The sequence below is a fragment of the Tenrec ecaudatus genome, chromosome 2, assembly GCF_050624435.1.
Source record: "Tenrec ecaudatus isolate mTenEca1 chromosome 2, mTenEca1.hap1, whole genome shotgun sequence".
In the NCBI taxonomy this organism is placed as follows: domain Eukaryota; kingdom Metazoa; phylum Chordata; class Mammalia; order Afrosoricida; family Tenrecidae; genus Tenrec; species Tenrec ecaudatus.
This window is the reverse complement of record NC_134531.1, coordinates 30,779,110-30,795,307: the sequence shown is the minus strand read 5'-3', so window position 1 is coordinate 30,795,307 and position 16,198 is coordinate 30,779,110. Positions and strand designations below refer to the sequence as shown.

The 16,198-nt window shown below is 49.8% G+C and overlaps 1 protein-coding gene across 1 annotated transcript in view; it reads right to left on the bottom strand.

Moving 5' to 3' along the window:
* The window catches only part of PDZD2 (PDZ domain containing 2), a 258,471-nt gene that overhangs the window by 57,945 nt on the left and 184,328 nt on the right, over positions 1–16,198 (bottom strand). Inside the window, exon 6 of the mRNA XM_075542642.1 lies at positions 6,710–6,821. Coding sequence (XP_075398757.1) covers positions 6,710–6,821 — 112 coding nt within the window. The remainder of the gene's footprint in view (positions 1–6,709; positions 6,822–16,198) is intronic.

Here is a 16,198-nt window from a genome sequence, read left to right as displayed (position 1 = left end):
GCGAGGTACAGGTGACTGGGCAGTGTCCAATATGGGGTCCGGCAGGGCCCTGCTCAGGGTGTAAGGCCACCGTCTGTCCTTTGTCTGCAGGGCTGCTTCCTCCTCCTGAAGCCTTCTGCGACTGGTGCTGCTCAAGTGTTTTCATCCTCTGGGAGCCTTACATTTCCATTTCTCCCCCTCCATTTCTTCCACTCAGGCCTTCAACCACGCCCCTCCGGACCATGAGGCAGCTTCCCCACATGCTCTGCACTTTTCCTTGGTCTAATCCATTATTGATGAACATTTGGCTTGTTTCCATTTTAGAACCAGAACAAGAGTCAGCAAAAAAATATTTTTTTGCAAAGGTCAAGCACTAGAACGGATGGTGATGGTACAGCTTGTTTTAAAGGCAATTTAATTGTGGGGGAGGCGGGTGGGGGTGCTCTGAGATCGATGCGCTGGTGACTGTACACTGTCCCTTGATACGACTGAATTGAATGATGTGTAAATTATGTGGCAATAAAACTGTTGGGGAAAAAAGAGTATTTTAGGCTGATGGGTTACACATGGTTTGTTTTTATATCTATGTGTATATGTTGTCTGTGCAGCTACTTATGTGGTGGTTCAGTGCTGGTGGGTTGGTTCTGGCTCAGTGACCCGATGTACAAGAGAAGAAAACCCTGCCCAGCCCTGTCTAGATCCCCGCCACTGGGGGCTCCTCGTGGCAGCCATCTCCTTGGAGGATCTTCCTCCTTGGCGCCGTCCTTCTCCAGGAACTGGGCGCCCTGACCACATTCCCCAGTACATGACTGAGCACTCTGGCTGTACCCCCCCCCCCCCCCCGCCAAGAGAGGTCTGTGTGCTATTTTGGCAGTCCACGGTGGTTACAATATTCTTTGCCAACACCATAGTTCATGTGTATCAATTCTCCTTCGGTCATCCTTGTTCAGTGTACAACTTCCACACACATAGGAGGCGACTGAAAATACCATGGCTGGGGTCAGGCGCATCTCAGACCTCAATGTGACATGCTTGCTTTCCAATAGGCCTTTCAATAGGCGTGTGCAGATTCATCCCATGAAATGTGCCGTTTGATCTCGACTGTACACACAGTCTTAGGACGACACAAAAACAGCTTGTGTCACTGTGTGCTGACCCACCCCTGATCTGACCACACTGCTCTGAATCATTCTTGCCCCTTTCTTCGGACCTGCCATCTCTGTTCCCCGAGAGCCAGGAGCACAGTGCTGGCTCACGGGCTCGTGTTCTGTTCCATCTACGCTGCCCAGCAGTATGAGTGCTTTCCAGCTTCCCCACATTCTCCCCATACCTGGTCGCATCGGTCTTCCGGACCGCTGGTCGGTCTGGTCGGTATGCAATGCAGTCTCACTGCGGTTTCGATGTACACACCCTGGTGACTCAGGAGACTGAGCTTCGTTCTGTGTACCCCAGGCAGGTTGGCCACCCTCCTTTGAGCATGTCTGGGTCAGGCTTCTACCTCTTCTTTCAGGTGCTTCTTGCTCATGTGGATTGATCAGAGCTTTCATTTTTGTTTTTAATATATCTTAAGTACGAGAAATGTGTTTTCCTGCTCAGTGACTTACTGTATTCACTCTCTTAATGGTTTTGCTTGATGAAGAAAAGTCCATGATGCTAATGTCGTACCGTTGATCTTTTCTTTCGCTCTGATCGGTGCTTGCGTGCCAGGCTTTAGAAATGTTTGCAGCAATTACTTTACAAAGTGTCTTTAGCAATACCCAATTCATATGCTATTTTAAATATGGTAATTTAAGGAATGTTAATATTACTAGGTCTCTATATTATCTATAAGCACATCATAAAGTTTATATTATATAAAATATATGTGTATACATTGGAGCATGTATATGTGTGTATGCACACACACACACACAGAGCTATATGGACACTTCCAAAAGGTGTGAAAAACAGTGAAAAGGTAATAAAATTTCCCCTAAATTTTAACTACTTCATTCATATATAGACTGACATCACACATATATTAGGTATATATGTATACATATGACATATAAATTAGGTATTGATAAAGATATTCTTTAAAGTAATTACTACAAAAATTTCTTAAACAGAGCATGGATCCTCTCAGACATGTAATGCTTCATTTGATGATCTAAAATTTCAATTCATCTAACAATTTCTCAGAAGGATTTATGGAAATATGAAACGAATGCCCAGATTTACAGGACAGACATTTTAGGGGCTGGCCACATTATAATCTGCTATGCTCAAAGGTCTTTTTAAAAAAAACAACCCCAGCCCTTCAAAATCTCTGCCTCTGAGGCGAGTCAGACTCTCAGAGACTGCATGGGACGGAGCCCGAGGCTGTAAATCATGATGGGAGCAGACCACCTCATCTTTTTCCCTCGAACTGCTGGTGGGTCCAAATTGTGGATCTGATGGCAAGCATCCCAGTGTGTCACCCACTAGACTACCTTTAGGGAGCCTATTCCCCAGTGCTGAATGAAGTCAACTCCTTTCTTCTCTTTAGCCTGCTGTAATAACTTCCCCAGGCTTGCTTACGGCCCTGCTACATGAATCCTCTGCTAGGGTGGATGACTCTCCAGGGAGAGGGCTTGCCCTCCTCCGGCCTCCTCCCCAAACGTGGGGGCCACACAAGTATTACTGGAGCTTTTACCTGGCTCACCTGCCTCATCAGTTTCCACAGCAAGACGTGCTGAGTCTGTTCTTCGACACTCTCTAAGAAGCCCTGCTGGCCAGAGTTCTCCTCGGGCCACGGCATGTTGCCCTCTCTCAGAGGGTTGAGGAGAAACCAGAGTTGCCAACCCAATCACTCACCAACCATCACTCCCTTTTATCCCATTTTTTCCTTTCTCATCCATGTAGCTCTAAGTCTAGAGCACTCTTAGGTTCTGCCAACTCCTGCCCAGGTCCTGGACTTCATAACGGTGTGTGTGCCTCCTGGTCAGCCATCATTCCAGGGGACAGGGGTGGCCTCCTCACTGGGACCACTGGACCCTTCCAGTCACCTTCCCCTCGTGGGAGGCAACAGAGCAGCAGCAAGGCAGACGATGAGGATGAGAATGACAGCACGATATTAATGAGGACCACAATGACTGCCCCGTGGTGAGGGTCCCCACTCCATCATGCTCTGGTGGCAGTGCCACATGCATCTCGCCACACCATGTTTTCAACAAGGCTCGGCCAAGCTCAGTGACTTCCCTGAGGTCACACAGCTGATCGTGGCCGACTAGGACTTGAACACGGTTTCCCTGACTTCAGGTGTGCTCTTCATCCTCTGGTCCACACTGCCTCGCTGCTGCCCTGACGCTGGACGGAGGACGCCGGGAGAGAGGGCGCGCCCACTGTGGCAAATGGAGACCAGCCCTGGCTTTACCGGTCAGCAGAGTGTGCTGCCCATTTTGAATGAGTAGTGTGGAGCGAGTGGGAGAGTCCTGGATCTGGAAACTTCCCTGGCTATTACATTAGTACCTTTAGAGTCCCAGATGGGCTGAGAAAAGGCTTTCCAAGGTCCCTGGGGAACAGAGGTAGGTACAAAGAGCAATGTCTGACAGAGCCTTTTCCTGCCAATGAATGAATGACCTTTGGGAATCCCCCGAATTTCCTGGGGCCCCCCATAAAATGAGGCATGAGACCGTACCAGGATCAAAGGTCCCTAGGAATGTATTTCTAAGGTGTTGATGAACTCTGTCCAAGAGAGCCGAATACTGCCTCTCCTCTGTGTCCCTGTGACTCCCCTGCACGCCACGCCAACACAAATGATTTGAATTCCCTTCGCTTCACTGTTGCACAGGGCTCGGGCAGCCGGCTGTTTCCTCCACACGAGGCCCTCCCCGGAAGCCTCTTTTCAGACTTCTCCGTAGCCCCTCACCACCACTCTTCTGGGCCCAAGTCCATGTTCTAACACCTGCTCAGATGCACAATGCCAAATACAAGATCACAATTCATTCCAGCTCTCAGGTTTCTAAAACGACATGTTTCTTAGTTCTATGCCAACCACCTTAAGGAAAAGCTTTGGGCTACTAACCCCACGGTCAGCACTTCAAAACTACCAGCTGCTTTGAGGAAGAAATATGAGGTTCTCTACTGCCAGAAAGAGTGACAGCCTCAGAAACACACAGGGGCAGTTCTACCCTGTCCGGCAGGGTCACTGTGAGTCAGCATCAAGTTGATGGCAGTGAGCTGGGTTGGTTTGGGATGTGCCAACTAGCTGCATTAAGTCAATATAGACTCATGGAGCCCCCAAGGGGTCAGAGTAAGCCTGCAACCCAAGGCTGATTTTTCTGACACAGGACGGCAGGCCTTTCTTCAGCGGCACCCCTGGGTGTGTTTATACCGCCGTTTTTGGTTAAACAGCCTAGTGCATCAGCCCCAAAGCAGGTCCACAAGAGCTACAACAAGCTGATATGCTGCTTCTGTGCTAGATGGCCACTTGTTTACCTTCAAGCCCTTAAGACCCTGGACACTATATCTTTTAATAGCCGGGCACCATCAGCTTTCTTTACCACATTTGCTTATGCACCCATCTGTCTTCAGTGATCATGTTGGGAAGGTGAGCATCACAGAATGCTGCATTGTTAGAACAAAGTGTTCTTGTGTTGAGAAAGTATTTAAGTTAAGGCCCAATGTCCATCTGCAACCTTAATTCTTAAAATATAGATGAGTACATAGCTCTATTCATGTATATTTACATATGTACATGCCAGTATTTAGACCTCTATAAATGTCCTTTGCCTCCTGGTTCTTTCCTCAGAATAAAACCATACCCAAGGTGAAGGGGGTGTGGGCATGGCATATACAACTGGGCATCCCCTCACAGAGGGGTCACAGGGAAGAGATGAGCCAGTCAGGGTGCAGTATAGCACCAATGAAACACACAACTTTCCTCTAGCTCTTTCATGCTTCCTTCACCCAATTATCATGACCTCAATTCTACCTTACAAATCGGAATAGACCAGAGCATGCACACTGCTACAGACAAGAGCCCCAACACAGGGAATCCGGGATAGATAAAGCCCTCAGGGCCAACAAGGAGAGTAGAGATACCAAGAAGATTATGGAAGGGTGGGGGGTAGAAAGGGAGAATCGATCACAAGGCGCAATCTAGAACCCCCTCCCAGAGGGATGAATAATGGAAAAGTGGGTGAGGGGCAACGGAGGACGCTGTAAGATATGGAAAAATAATCTCTAACTTATCAAGAGTTCATGAGGGAGGGTGGGGGAAGAAACGGGGGGCTGATATCTGGGGCTCAAGTGGGAGAGAATGCTTTGGCAGTGATGACTACGGCTTATGTGAAAATATGCTTGACACGTTGGAGGAATGTGTGGATTGAGATAAGAGACGTAAGAGCCCCAATAAAAGTATTAAAGAAAACAGAAGAAAAGGAAAAGGGAACAAAGGTTGTCCATGAATTTTTAAAGTCCCTGATGCTTTTAACTTTTTAAAAATCATTTTATTGGGGGCTCATACAACTCTTATCACAATCCACACACACATCAATTGTGTAGAGCACATTTGTACATTCATTGCCCTCATCATTCTCAAAATATTTGCTCTCCACTTAAGCCCTTGGCATCAGGTCCTCATTTTTCCCCTCCCTCCCCGCTCCCCCCTCCCTCATGAACCCCCAATAATTTATAAATTATTTTGTCATATCTTGACCTGTCCAATGTCTCCCTTCACCGACTTTTCTGTTGTTCTGTTCCCCAGGGAAGAGGTTATATGTAGATCCCTGTAATCGGTTACCCCTTTCCACCCCACCCTTCCTCCACCCTCCCAGTATCGCCACTCTCACCACTGGTCCTGAAGGTATCATCCGCCCTGGATTCCCTGTGTTTCCCATTCCTATCTGTACCAGTGTACATCCTTTGGTCTAGCCAGGCTTGCAAGGGAAAATTCGGATCATGATAGTGGGGTGGGGGTGAGGGGAAGCATTTAGGAACTAGAGGAAAGTTGTATTTTTCATCGTTGCTACATCACACCCTGACTGGCTCATCTCCCGAGACCCCTCTGCCAGGGAATCTCCAGTGGCCTACAAATGGCCTTTGGGTCTTCATTCCACACTCCCCCCACTCATTCACGATGGTAAATTTTTTTGTTCTGATGATGCCTGAAAACTGTTCCCTTTGACACCTCGTGATCGCACAGGCTGGTGTGCTTCTTCCATGTGACTTTTTAACTTTTTAAATGAAGGTAGAAGTGGCCACCCAGGCTCCTGAAAGTCACAGTGGGACCCTGCCCACACAGTATCTCCCGGCCCCTCTGAGGATCTGCCTGGGAGACCCAGAGCCCCTTGCTCACCCCCCTTCCCTGTCCCCTTGCTTCTGTGAGATGCATTAGATAAGTGGGTGAGGGGCTCTCTGGTGTCAGGGGTGCAGCCAGGTTAAAGCTGTGTCTGCTGGGACTGCTTGGGGCATGTGCCCGAGGGAAAGGGTCACCGGCAGTCCTGAAGAAATGAACCACACCCGCAGGAATGCCAACCTTAAGGGGAGACACACAGAGAGGGGTTGCCGGTGCGTTTTGGAAAGCCTCCAAGGGAACGATGCAGAGGGCAGTGGGGCGGCTAGGTCATCGAGTGCCATGGGCATGACCTCTCTAAATGGAACCCAGCCCAGGTGCTCTGAGGAAACCAGCCGATATCCCCTGCAGGCTTTGAGCTCCCCACTCCTTCAGCAGCTGGAAGCTCGTACCTGGCCAGGGCTCCCCGCTCACCTGAAAGGCGACTCTTAAGCTTCATCTTACTGCTGCCTTGCTTGGGACTCTCCAAGTTCCCCTTGGGATCGTCAGGACCACCTGGATCTTGGGGCTCGTCTGTCCGAGATGCCTGAAAAGCAGAGAGCACAGAGCTGACGGGAGAGACTATCATGCCCTCCCAGAATGATCTTCAGCCTTGAAGAGAGGCAAACGGCTGTCATGTGAGGGGAAAGGTTTATGGGATCTAAGGCCAGCCCGGGCGAGGACCTGGAGCTGCCGAGTCTCACGTGAGCACACGCCTCCTCAGCAGACCTCTCCCAGAGAGATCCCAGATTTCAAAGCGGAATGTGCCTCGGGGGCCCTGGGGGCCAAAGTCAAAGGTCAGAGGTGGTCACACTTGTGGTTAAGGGCAGAGTCCCAACTAGATCCAGGTCTCTCGACCTGTGGCAGGCACTTTTTCCTACAAAGCAAGTTGCAACCAAGCGTAAGCCGGGCCTTGATTGGTCACTCCTACCCCCACGGGGAATGCTGTGGAAGGTTCCGGAAAGACAGTAACACTTTGCTTTCGTAAAAGCCCAACAGCTTTCTCCACAGAGCCAGACGGTCCCTGGACTACATTGTACGTACTGATTCAATGCTGCCCTGGTGGCACCGCGGTTACAAGTTGGGCTGCCAACTGTCAGGTCAGCATTTTGAAACCACCGGCTGCTCCTTGGGAGAAGGATGAGGCCTTCTACTGGCGCGAAGAGGGAGAGTCTCGGAAACTCCCAGGGGGAGTTCTCCCCTGTCCCGCAGGGTTGCTGTGAGTCAGAGTCGACCTGATGGCTGGGAGGCTGGTGTGGTTGGAGACTCAAGCACCGTGCAGGCGGCACAGAAGGACTGATGGCCTTGGCATTGGCTGTACGTCTGTGGTCTGAGACCATCATGAGGTCATGCAGAAAGATGGTGCTAAGACCTGTTGGGTCCTCTAGTCCCGAGAAGTCAAACATGCTACTAAACACTCCGAAACATTCTACTTCTCTGGGAGAAAAAGCTGACGAGTGTGTTGGGAAGCACAGGGTCCCTTCTGGTGCCAGCGGGTCAGCGAGTCAATTCCCCCCCCCGGCCCCCAGCCACCCTGTGGCTACCTGAGTCATAAAGGTTTGCAGCCTCGGGACCCACAGAGGATCTCTGGGAGTTGGCGTTTGGGGCATAGAAGTAAATCTCTGGTTAAATTTACATGCCCACAGTTTCCAAGACACACTCTATAATGAGCCTTCCCTTTGAGATGTGATTGTCTTCGCAGGTTCCAGAGAAGGAAGTCTCAGAAGGCAAAGGAACACACATGGAGCCGCTTTCAAGTGACAAAAGCCAGGCCACACTACTGCTGGAAAACCACTCCTGCCTTTCAACAGGTCCGCTGCACATTGCATATCGAATTCATTCTATAAAACACAGAGGAAGTTCCCCCTCTTTTAAGAGGTAACTATGTGCATAGCTAGGGCATGCCCTACCACGCATGGTCAAGCATCTTTCGGAATAAGGAGGGGAAGCATTGCTGATGAAGAGGCAGGGGAAAAACGCATGAACCCCAATCTAGAAAAGCAGGGCAGCACAGTTGGAGAATTTATACTGTAATCGGAGGGACAGAAAAATCTCCAAGTTTCAGTTGAGACAAAGCTAGGATGGCAACTCAGGAAGAGTTTTAGTTTCTGAGAAGGATGTCATTCACGTGACGGCATTCACACCGAAGACAGACAGACCAGACGCAGCTCCACACAATGAGATCATGGCATCCACAATGAAAAACAAACAAAACACTTCTCTGAGACATGCCAGAGAGGCGACATGCAGAGAGGAACCCCCGCAGACTCCAGGTTACGAATGAGATCCATCCCTGGATGTGCCCATAAATGGAATTTGTAGATCCTTTGGAACAGGTGTCTGAAGCCCTGGTGACAGAATGATTTACACCTTGGGCTGCTAACTACAAGGTCAGCAATTTAAAACCACCAGCAGCTCCATGAGAGACAGGTGAGGCTTTCTAGTCTCGTAGAGTTGGAATCTCAGAAACCCACAGGGGCAGCTCTACTCTGCCCTATAGTCGCTATCAGTCAGCATCAACTCAATGGCAATGTGTTTGAGAACAGATGCACGTAGTCCTTACTGAGCTTGACTTTAGGCAAAGAACCCTGTAGGACAGGGCAGAACTGTCCAGGTGAGTTTCTGAGACTCTTCATAGGAGTAGAAAGCCTAAAAGGTCATGAAGAGTCAAAATGCCTTGCTGGCAGTGAGTGGTTCTGGGGTTTAAAAAAAATCATTTTATTAGGGGCTCATACAACTCTTATCACAATCCATACATACATCAATTGTGTAAAGCACATTTGTACATTCATTGCCCTCATCATTCTCAAAATATTTGCTCTCCACTTAAGCCCCTGGCATCAGCTCCTCATTATTCCCCCTCCCTCCCCCTCCCCCTCCCTCATGAACCCTCGATAATTTATAAATTATTTTGTCATATCTTGCACTGTCCGACGTCTCCCTTCACCCACTTTTCTGTTGTCCATCACCCAGGGAGGAGGTGACATGTAGATCCTTGTAATCGGTTCCCCCTTTCCACCCCACCCTCCCTCTACCCTCCCGGTATTGCCACTCTCACCACTGGTCCTGAAGGGATCATCTGCCCTGGATTCCCTGTGTTTCCAGTTCCTATCTGTACCAGTGTACATCCTCTGGTCTAGCCAGATTTGTAAGGTAGAATTGGGATTATGATAGTCAGGGAGGAGGTAGCATTTAGGAACTAGAGGAAAGTTGTATTTTTCATCGTTGCTACATCACACACACCCTGACCGGCTCGTCTCCTCCAGAGATCCCTCTGCCAGGGGATGTCCAGTGGCCTACAAATGGAATTTTCCACTCCACACTCCCCCCCCCCCCGATTCACAATGATATGATTTTTTTATTCTGATGCCTGATACCTGATCTTTCTACACCTCGTGTCCACACAGGCTGGTGTGCTTCTTCCATGTGGGCTGCTTGTTTACCTGGTTTTGGAGTTTTTAAGGAGGCTATTAAGTGAAGGCGGTTGCGATAAAGAGGGAGGGGGTAATTTACATGATATTAAAGGGCAGGTGCAAGTTAGTAACCTGCCTGGGATCCAAATAAAGCCCCAGGGTCTCCTCTCTGCTTACGGCGTTATGGAGAAAACCTGTCTCCAGCCTGTAAACAGCCATGACCCCACTGCCACTGAGTGAGCTCGACTCACAACTCGCTCATGTACCCACGTTCAGCCCCCTCCAATGCGTCAAGACTCCAGAGGACAGAGCAGAACTGCCCAGACGGTCTATCTTTCTGGGAGTAGAACTCCTTCCCCCCCCACCCCATGGAGTGGCTAGTGGTTTTGAACCTTGTGATTCGCAGCCCCGTGTCTAACCCATGCCCTTGTAGGGTTTCTGAGGCTGTACATTTACAGGAGTGGACAGCCTCATCTTTTCGTCCCAGAACAGCTAGTGGCTTTGAACTGCCGACTCTGTGAAGCACAGGCCAATGCTTCACCTGATCACACCACCAGAGCTCAGGCACCCCCGGAGATAAATTCCTGATTCTCTGCTTACGTTGCCAGGCTCAGGCCATCAGTCTGCAGAGGAAGGCATCACACTGTGGCCCAAGCCCCGCAGCCAGATGTCATGCTGGAGATGCCCTATGGAAGCAAAACACAAACCAAACCATCCCCGTTGCCAGAAATTCCAACTCACAGCGACAGTGTAGGAAGCACAGACTAGACCTACCCCGGTGGGTTTCCAAGGTGGTGGTTCTTTGTGGACACAGCCAGCCACATCTTCCTCCCACTGAGTGGCCGGTTAAGTTTAACTTGCTGACCTTGTGCTTAGTGGCCCAGGGCTTTAGCCACTGCACTACTAAGGATCTTCTATGGGAAGGGAGGAAAGCTACGATTCCTACATCGATGAAGTTCCCTTCTAGTCCATCACCTCCTTCCCAGGATAGGACCCTCGGTGGCGGAGCGGGAGGATGTGTCTGTAAGTTGAATTTGTAAGCCGTTAGGAACAGGTGTCTGGAGCCCTGGTCGCTCAGTGAGTGATGCTTTGGGCCACTAGCTGAAAGGTCAGCAGTTGAAGCCAGCCAGCTGCTCAAGGGGAGAAACCTGAGGCTTTCTACTCCCGTAGGGAGTTAGTCTCTGAAAACCACAGGGCCGTTCTCCCTGTCCTATCTGTTGTGATGAGTCAGAATCAACTGGATGGCAGTGTGTTTGGTTGTTGGTTTTCCCAGGGCAGTTCTCTGGCGTTCGGTCATGTACTAAGGGGAGTCTCGAACAGAGCTCTCAGCTCCTTACGACACATGCTGATGTGACCCTGGGTCTCCTGACTTCCGGCTCATTGCCTCTCCTGGGTATTCCCTATCCCAAGATGCTTCTCTGTGGACTCCGTCATCTGGACAATCGATTCTACACCAGCATCTGGGTTTTTCACTGTATTTCCACAGCAATCCTGTCTCCAATGCTTTTGTAGGTTGAATTATGATCCCAGTCCCCACAAGGTGTGCTTAGTCTCCATCCCTAGTGCCCGTGAAGGGGACGCTAAATGCAGTAGGGCCTCCCTTTGCAGGTGAGAGCAGGCCTCATCCAGCTGGCCCCGTCCCCATAGAAGGCACACAGGCACAGGCAGGAAAAGCACTATGTGATCGCAGAGGCAGAGGACGGGGGCTGCCTCCACAGCCACGCACTGCTGAAGATTGCTGGCCACCGCCAGAAGCTGGGAGGAGGCAGGGAAGGCGCACCCCTGCCCCTACGTCTGCCTTCAGAGGGCCCTGGCTCTGCTGATACCGTGACTTGACTTTGAACCTCAAGAGTCGTGAGAGAAAAGTGCCCTCGGGTGTGAACCACTCAGTCAGTAGTACTTTGTTAGGGTGCCCTGGGGAAACAAAAATCGAACGCAAATCACTTTAACACCCCTGGCCAGGTGGGTTTTGGTTTTTGACAAGTGGAGAAATAAAATGGAAACAATCGATACTCTAAAAACCACCACCTGTCTGAGAGGGTGGATACCAGGTGAAGCGAGGTGTAGAGTTTACTGAATATACCTGTACCTGCGTGAACCTTACGTCTTCAGGATGTGAACCCAAATACTTCTCTCCTCAGTCTGAGTGAGGTGCCTTAGAAGAGAACCCCAGTTTCAGATGATTTTTTCTCAGTCGCTCCAAAATGCAACACAGGAAGTTAAATTTAGTTCCCATGATCTGCAAAATCTTAGTAAGATTCCTTCTGCCAAACACAGGCCCTGTAAGTGATGGTGGTCGTTACATCCCCACTGGGGGAGTCTGTGTCTAGACGCAGTCGGAAGGGCTCTAGAATCATCTCAAACTGGCAAAGGGTGTGCTGTCGCCCGTACAGTAACAGAGAGGACTTCTTCCGGAACCCACCAGAAGCTTCAGTGCAGGGTTCCAAGTTCAACCAGAACAGCGTTCTCTGGAGCAAAAATTGGCTTGGCATGATTTTAGGTGGTGGCACTGGGCGAACAGGAAGAAGGCTGCTTAGTCACAGCCCTTCCTGCTGCTTCAGGAAATAGGAATAGAGTGCAATTTTGATCCCAACACGCCCCTCCTCAGCCCTGTGGCCGCTGTCTGAAAATGCCCATGGGGGCGGGGGGGGGGGGGGGAGGGAGAGAGAGAGAGATCAAGAATCCTCTGGGGAATGATGTCATTTAGCTGTTCTGAAATGAAATGGGCAAAAAGTTCTCCTGGAAGACCTTTGGTTCGGAGAACTAGTTAGTGCTATCTATTATTCAGGAGCAACTTCTAATGCCTGTATCATAACACAAGGACATTATATTAATGGGTTCTCACTCGTTTCATTGGCCGGAGTCCAGATGAGAGCCGCTGCACCCTTTCCACACCTGCAGCTGAAGATGCCCCCTCTCTCAGGAAAGGTCTATCAAGTGTAGCTTCTGGTTTAGGTCCAGGCAGGAGGGCAGAGTGGGTGGGAATTGAGGTGTGGGGGGAACCGTCTGGGTGCAAATCCCACTGTGCCATTTTATCAGCGGGTCAGGCATATTGTTAGTGGGTGTTTGCTCACAGAGACCGTCCATCCGACAGAACAAAACACTGCCCGGTCCTGAGACATGACTCAATCTCTTTAAGTACTATGTTTTCATCTGAGAAACCAGGACTGATTTAGGAACTGGGGTGTGCCTGACCCAAGCCCTGGTATTTTCATTCACCTCATCCGCATGCTACAGTCGGATATGGATTCTGGAAGATTGAAGAAGAACCAAGGCCTCTGAATTATGGTGCTGGTGAGTACGGAAAGTACCGGGGACTGCCAAAAGAAAAAACGAATCCGGTTTTGGAAGAAGTCCAGGCAGAACGTTCCATCGAGGCAAGGATGGATTTTGTCTCACGTACTTTGGACATGTTGTCACGACACACGAGTCCCTGGAGAAGGACATTGATCAAGCGGAGGGCAGCAAACCGTTGGAGACAGGGACTCACAAGCAAGGCGGCCACATGGATGCTTTTTGCTGGTTGGTCAGAACTCTAGGCACAAACTTCACAGCCGCCCTTCTCATTCCCAAACCTTCCGTTAAAACTCGCTTATCCGAGCGCCAAGATCGTCCAGATCACTTCCCTCTCTCTTCAGTGGTCTATCGGATTTCGTCAACATTTTCATCCACTCGGGAAGTTGACGGACATCCAAAGTGCGGGTTTTCATCCATCGACATTTCACATTTCAGCTTACAAAAGCTCCGCCCAGTGGAGCGTCTATCCATTGTGTTTTTTTTTTTTGGGGAGGGGGGCCGCGGTGATATCCCCTTACATAAGAGGTCTTCAAAAGCTAATGGAAGGCTTATACAGTGATGTGCTTGTATAAAAGTGGGTGTTTCTTTGTCCGATAGTCCTTTCTCTTTTCAAAAAAAAATTTTAAAGTTCATGGAGTAATTCTAGTTTTCCATTTGCTTTCGTAGTTGCTCCTTTCACATAAACAGGATCGTACAGAACCTGCGCCTTGGTGTTTCACATAAATGGGATCGTACAGAACCTGCGCTTTGGTGTTTCACAAACGGGATCGTACAGAACCTGCGCTTTGGTGTTTCACATAAACGGGATCGTACAGAACCTGCGCTTTGGTGTTTCACAAACGGGATCGTACAGAACCTGCGCTTTGGTGACCGACTGCTATTGCTCAGAGGATGTTTTCAGGGATTGGCACGCGTGGGGGCCTCCTTTCTCCTGGTGGCTGAGTCACGTCCCGTAGCTGGTAGCCTTTTGAAGGATTAGGTGGAGAACTGTCAGAGGAACTGGGGTTGCTGTACCAGCTAGGGTCAGAACGTCGAGGGAAGGGGCCGGAAGACCATAAATTGTTGAAAACAAATTCCTGGGCGAATCTTCAAGCGATTGTTGTGCCCTGGTGGAAGTGGCCTGAGAACTGAATGGGCTTCGGCTTCTAAAGGAAGCGAACTGAGAACTATGCGAGCAGCGCTGGGCAGGACAATAGTTGGCCTGCACTGGATGCTGGTTGGAGGAAAGACTATTTCCTGGGTAGAATTCGCCCCCTCCCAGCAGGGTGGTGGACAAGATGCATGAACAATGGATGTTCTGTGTAAACAGAGGTCTCATTGATTCCATTTCTTTCACCAGGAAGGGCTCATGAGTCTAGAATAGTGTGCTAGGAAACAAAAAAAATTCATGAGCCCCAAAGCAAAGGAAAATGAGGGCTAATTTCTTTTTAAAGGCACACAGATTCAGCAAGTGGGATATAAGGCATGAATTTAAGCCTTAGTGAAAGTGGAGGGAAAAAAAACACTAGAGGCAGATCCAATTCCTTAAACAAACAAACAAACAAACAAACAAACAAACAAACAGAAACAGTGCAAGCTGAGCCCTGGAGGTTTTGAACCATGCAGACAGACACTTCAAGAACAAGTGCCCAGGTCTTGACCATGACTCGCCCACTCCACGTGTGAAAGCTGGACCCTGAACTACGAAGCTCAGAGAAGCACTCAGGCCTTTGAAATACGGTGCTGGGGAAGAATATGGGCAGAACTGCCAACTGCCAGAACAACACACAAACCTGTCTTGGAAGAAGTACAGCCAGAACGCTCCTTGACTTTGGAACTGTTCTCGGGAGAGACTAATCCCCGGAAAGGGATGCCATGCTTGGTAAAGCAGAAGGGCATCCATCAAGAGAAGGGCCCTCCAGGAGATGGGCTCGCTCAGTGGCTGCAGCAAGGGGCGCAAACACAACTGTGAGCAAGGCGCGGGTCTGGGCAGGGCTTCGCTGCATCTAGGGTCGGCCCCGCTGGATAGCACCGAACAATAACTACAACCCCTAAAAGGGTGTAGCCTTCAGAATCAACAACAGCACAGCTGGTCCATGAGTCTGTTAAGGTTGGTGTCTGCAGCCCAACAAATGGGGGAGGAGGATGCAGCTTTTCCATCCCAGTACTTCCGGGCCAAGGACTGACAATGCCTGCTCTCGGGGATGACACACCCAGGGCAGCACCAGTGAGGTCAACACTCCATCTCGGTGGGATCGAAGGGGCTTGGACACGTGCAAGACCAGCACTGCAGGTAGGATAAGGCTGAATGTTCCACCTGAGGAGGAAGAGTCCTGCCATCTGAGCTGAAGCTTACAGTCCTAGGCGACAGACAATGGTCATCAGCAGGTACCTTGAAGAGAAGATGATTTTCGCCATCACCCTTTCCTCTGATGTTCTGAGGTCTGTGCTAGTTGGTTAGCGGGGAATTCTGGATGGCCTGTACACAGAGGCACTGGCTCCTTGTTCCAAACTCTCAATTTTCCCCCAACGATGCTTGGAGAGTGAACTGTCTTAGCGAAGACAGGCTTCTCTCCAGAGAAAGGGCAAGCTTGTCTGCTGTCTAGGATGGAAAGATAATGCGTGTCCTTGGAGGAAATGTTTCCTTCCAGCCTGTTAGGTCTGCAGGCTTTCAGCTCAGATTGCTCCCTAGGACGCAAATCCACTCTGAGCTCATCTACCCCAGCCCCGTTTCATTCCCTCCCGGGACCTGGGACCAGGGAGAAGATGCGAATGTGAAGCTCGTGGTAACCTGCTGTGTCACAAAGACAAAAAGTCACTTGTCTCTGGCCCAGGGGCCTCGTCTCTTCTATCAGCAGTTACAAAATCACTGGGTAAAACGTCAGGCTTTCTAGAGCTCTGACATTGTGTTTGGAAAACTAAAGTCAGAGCTCAAGACTATAATTTAGTTGGCACATCTGTGTAGGCGCTGGGGATTGGCTTTTCTAAAGGTCAAGAGTGTAGGTCAATGTTTTAACCTGTGTGTGTCCGTTTATTCTTTGGTCCTTTCTTTCTACTTCACTAAAGAGTAGTAGTTCACATGCGTGGTTATCAAAGATGATAGTCAACTGGCCAGCAAGCCCATGAAAAGATACTGGGCATCCTTATCCTCCGGAGGGATGCCGATCCAAACCGCAGTGAGATACCATTTCACTCCCAAGAGGATGGCTTGTATTAAAAAAGAAACAAAACCAAC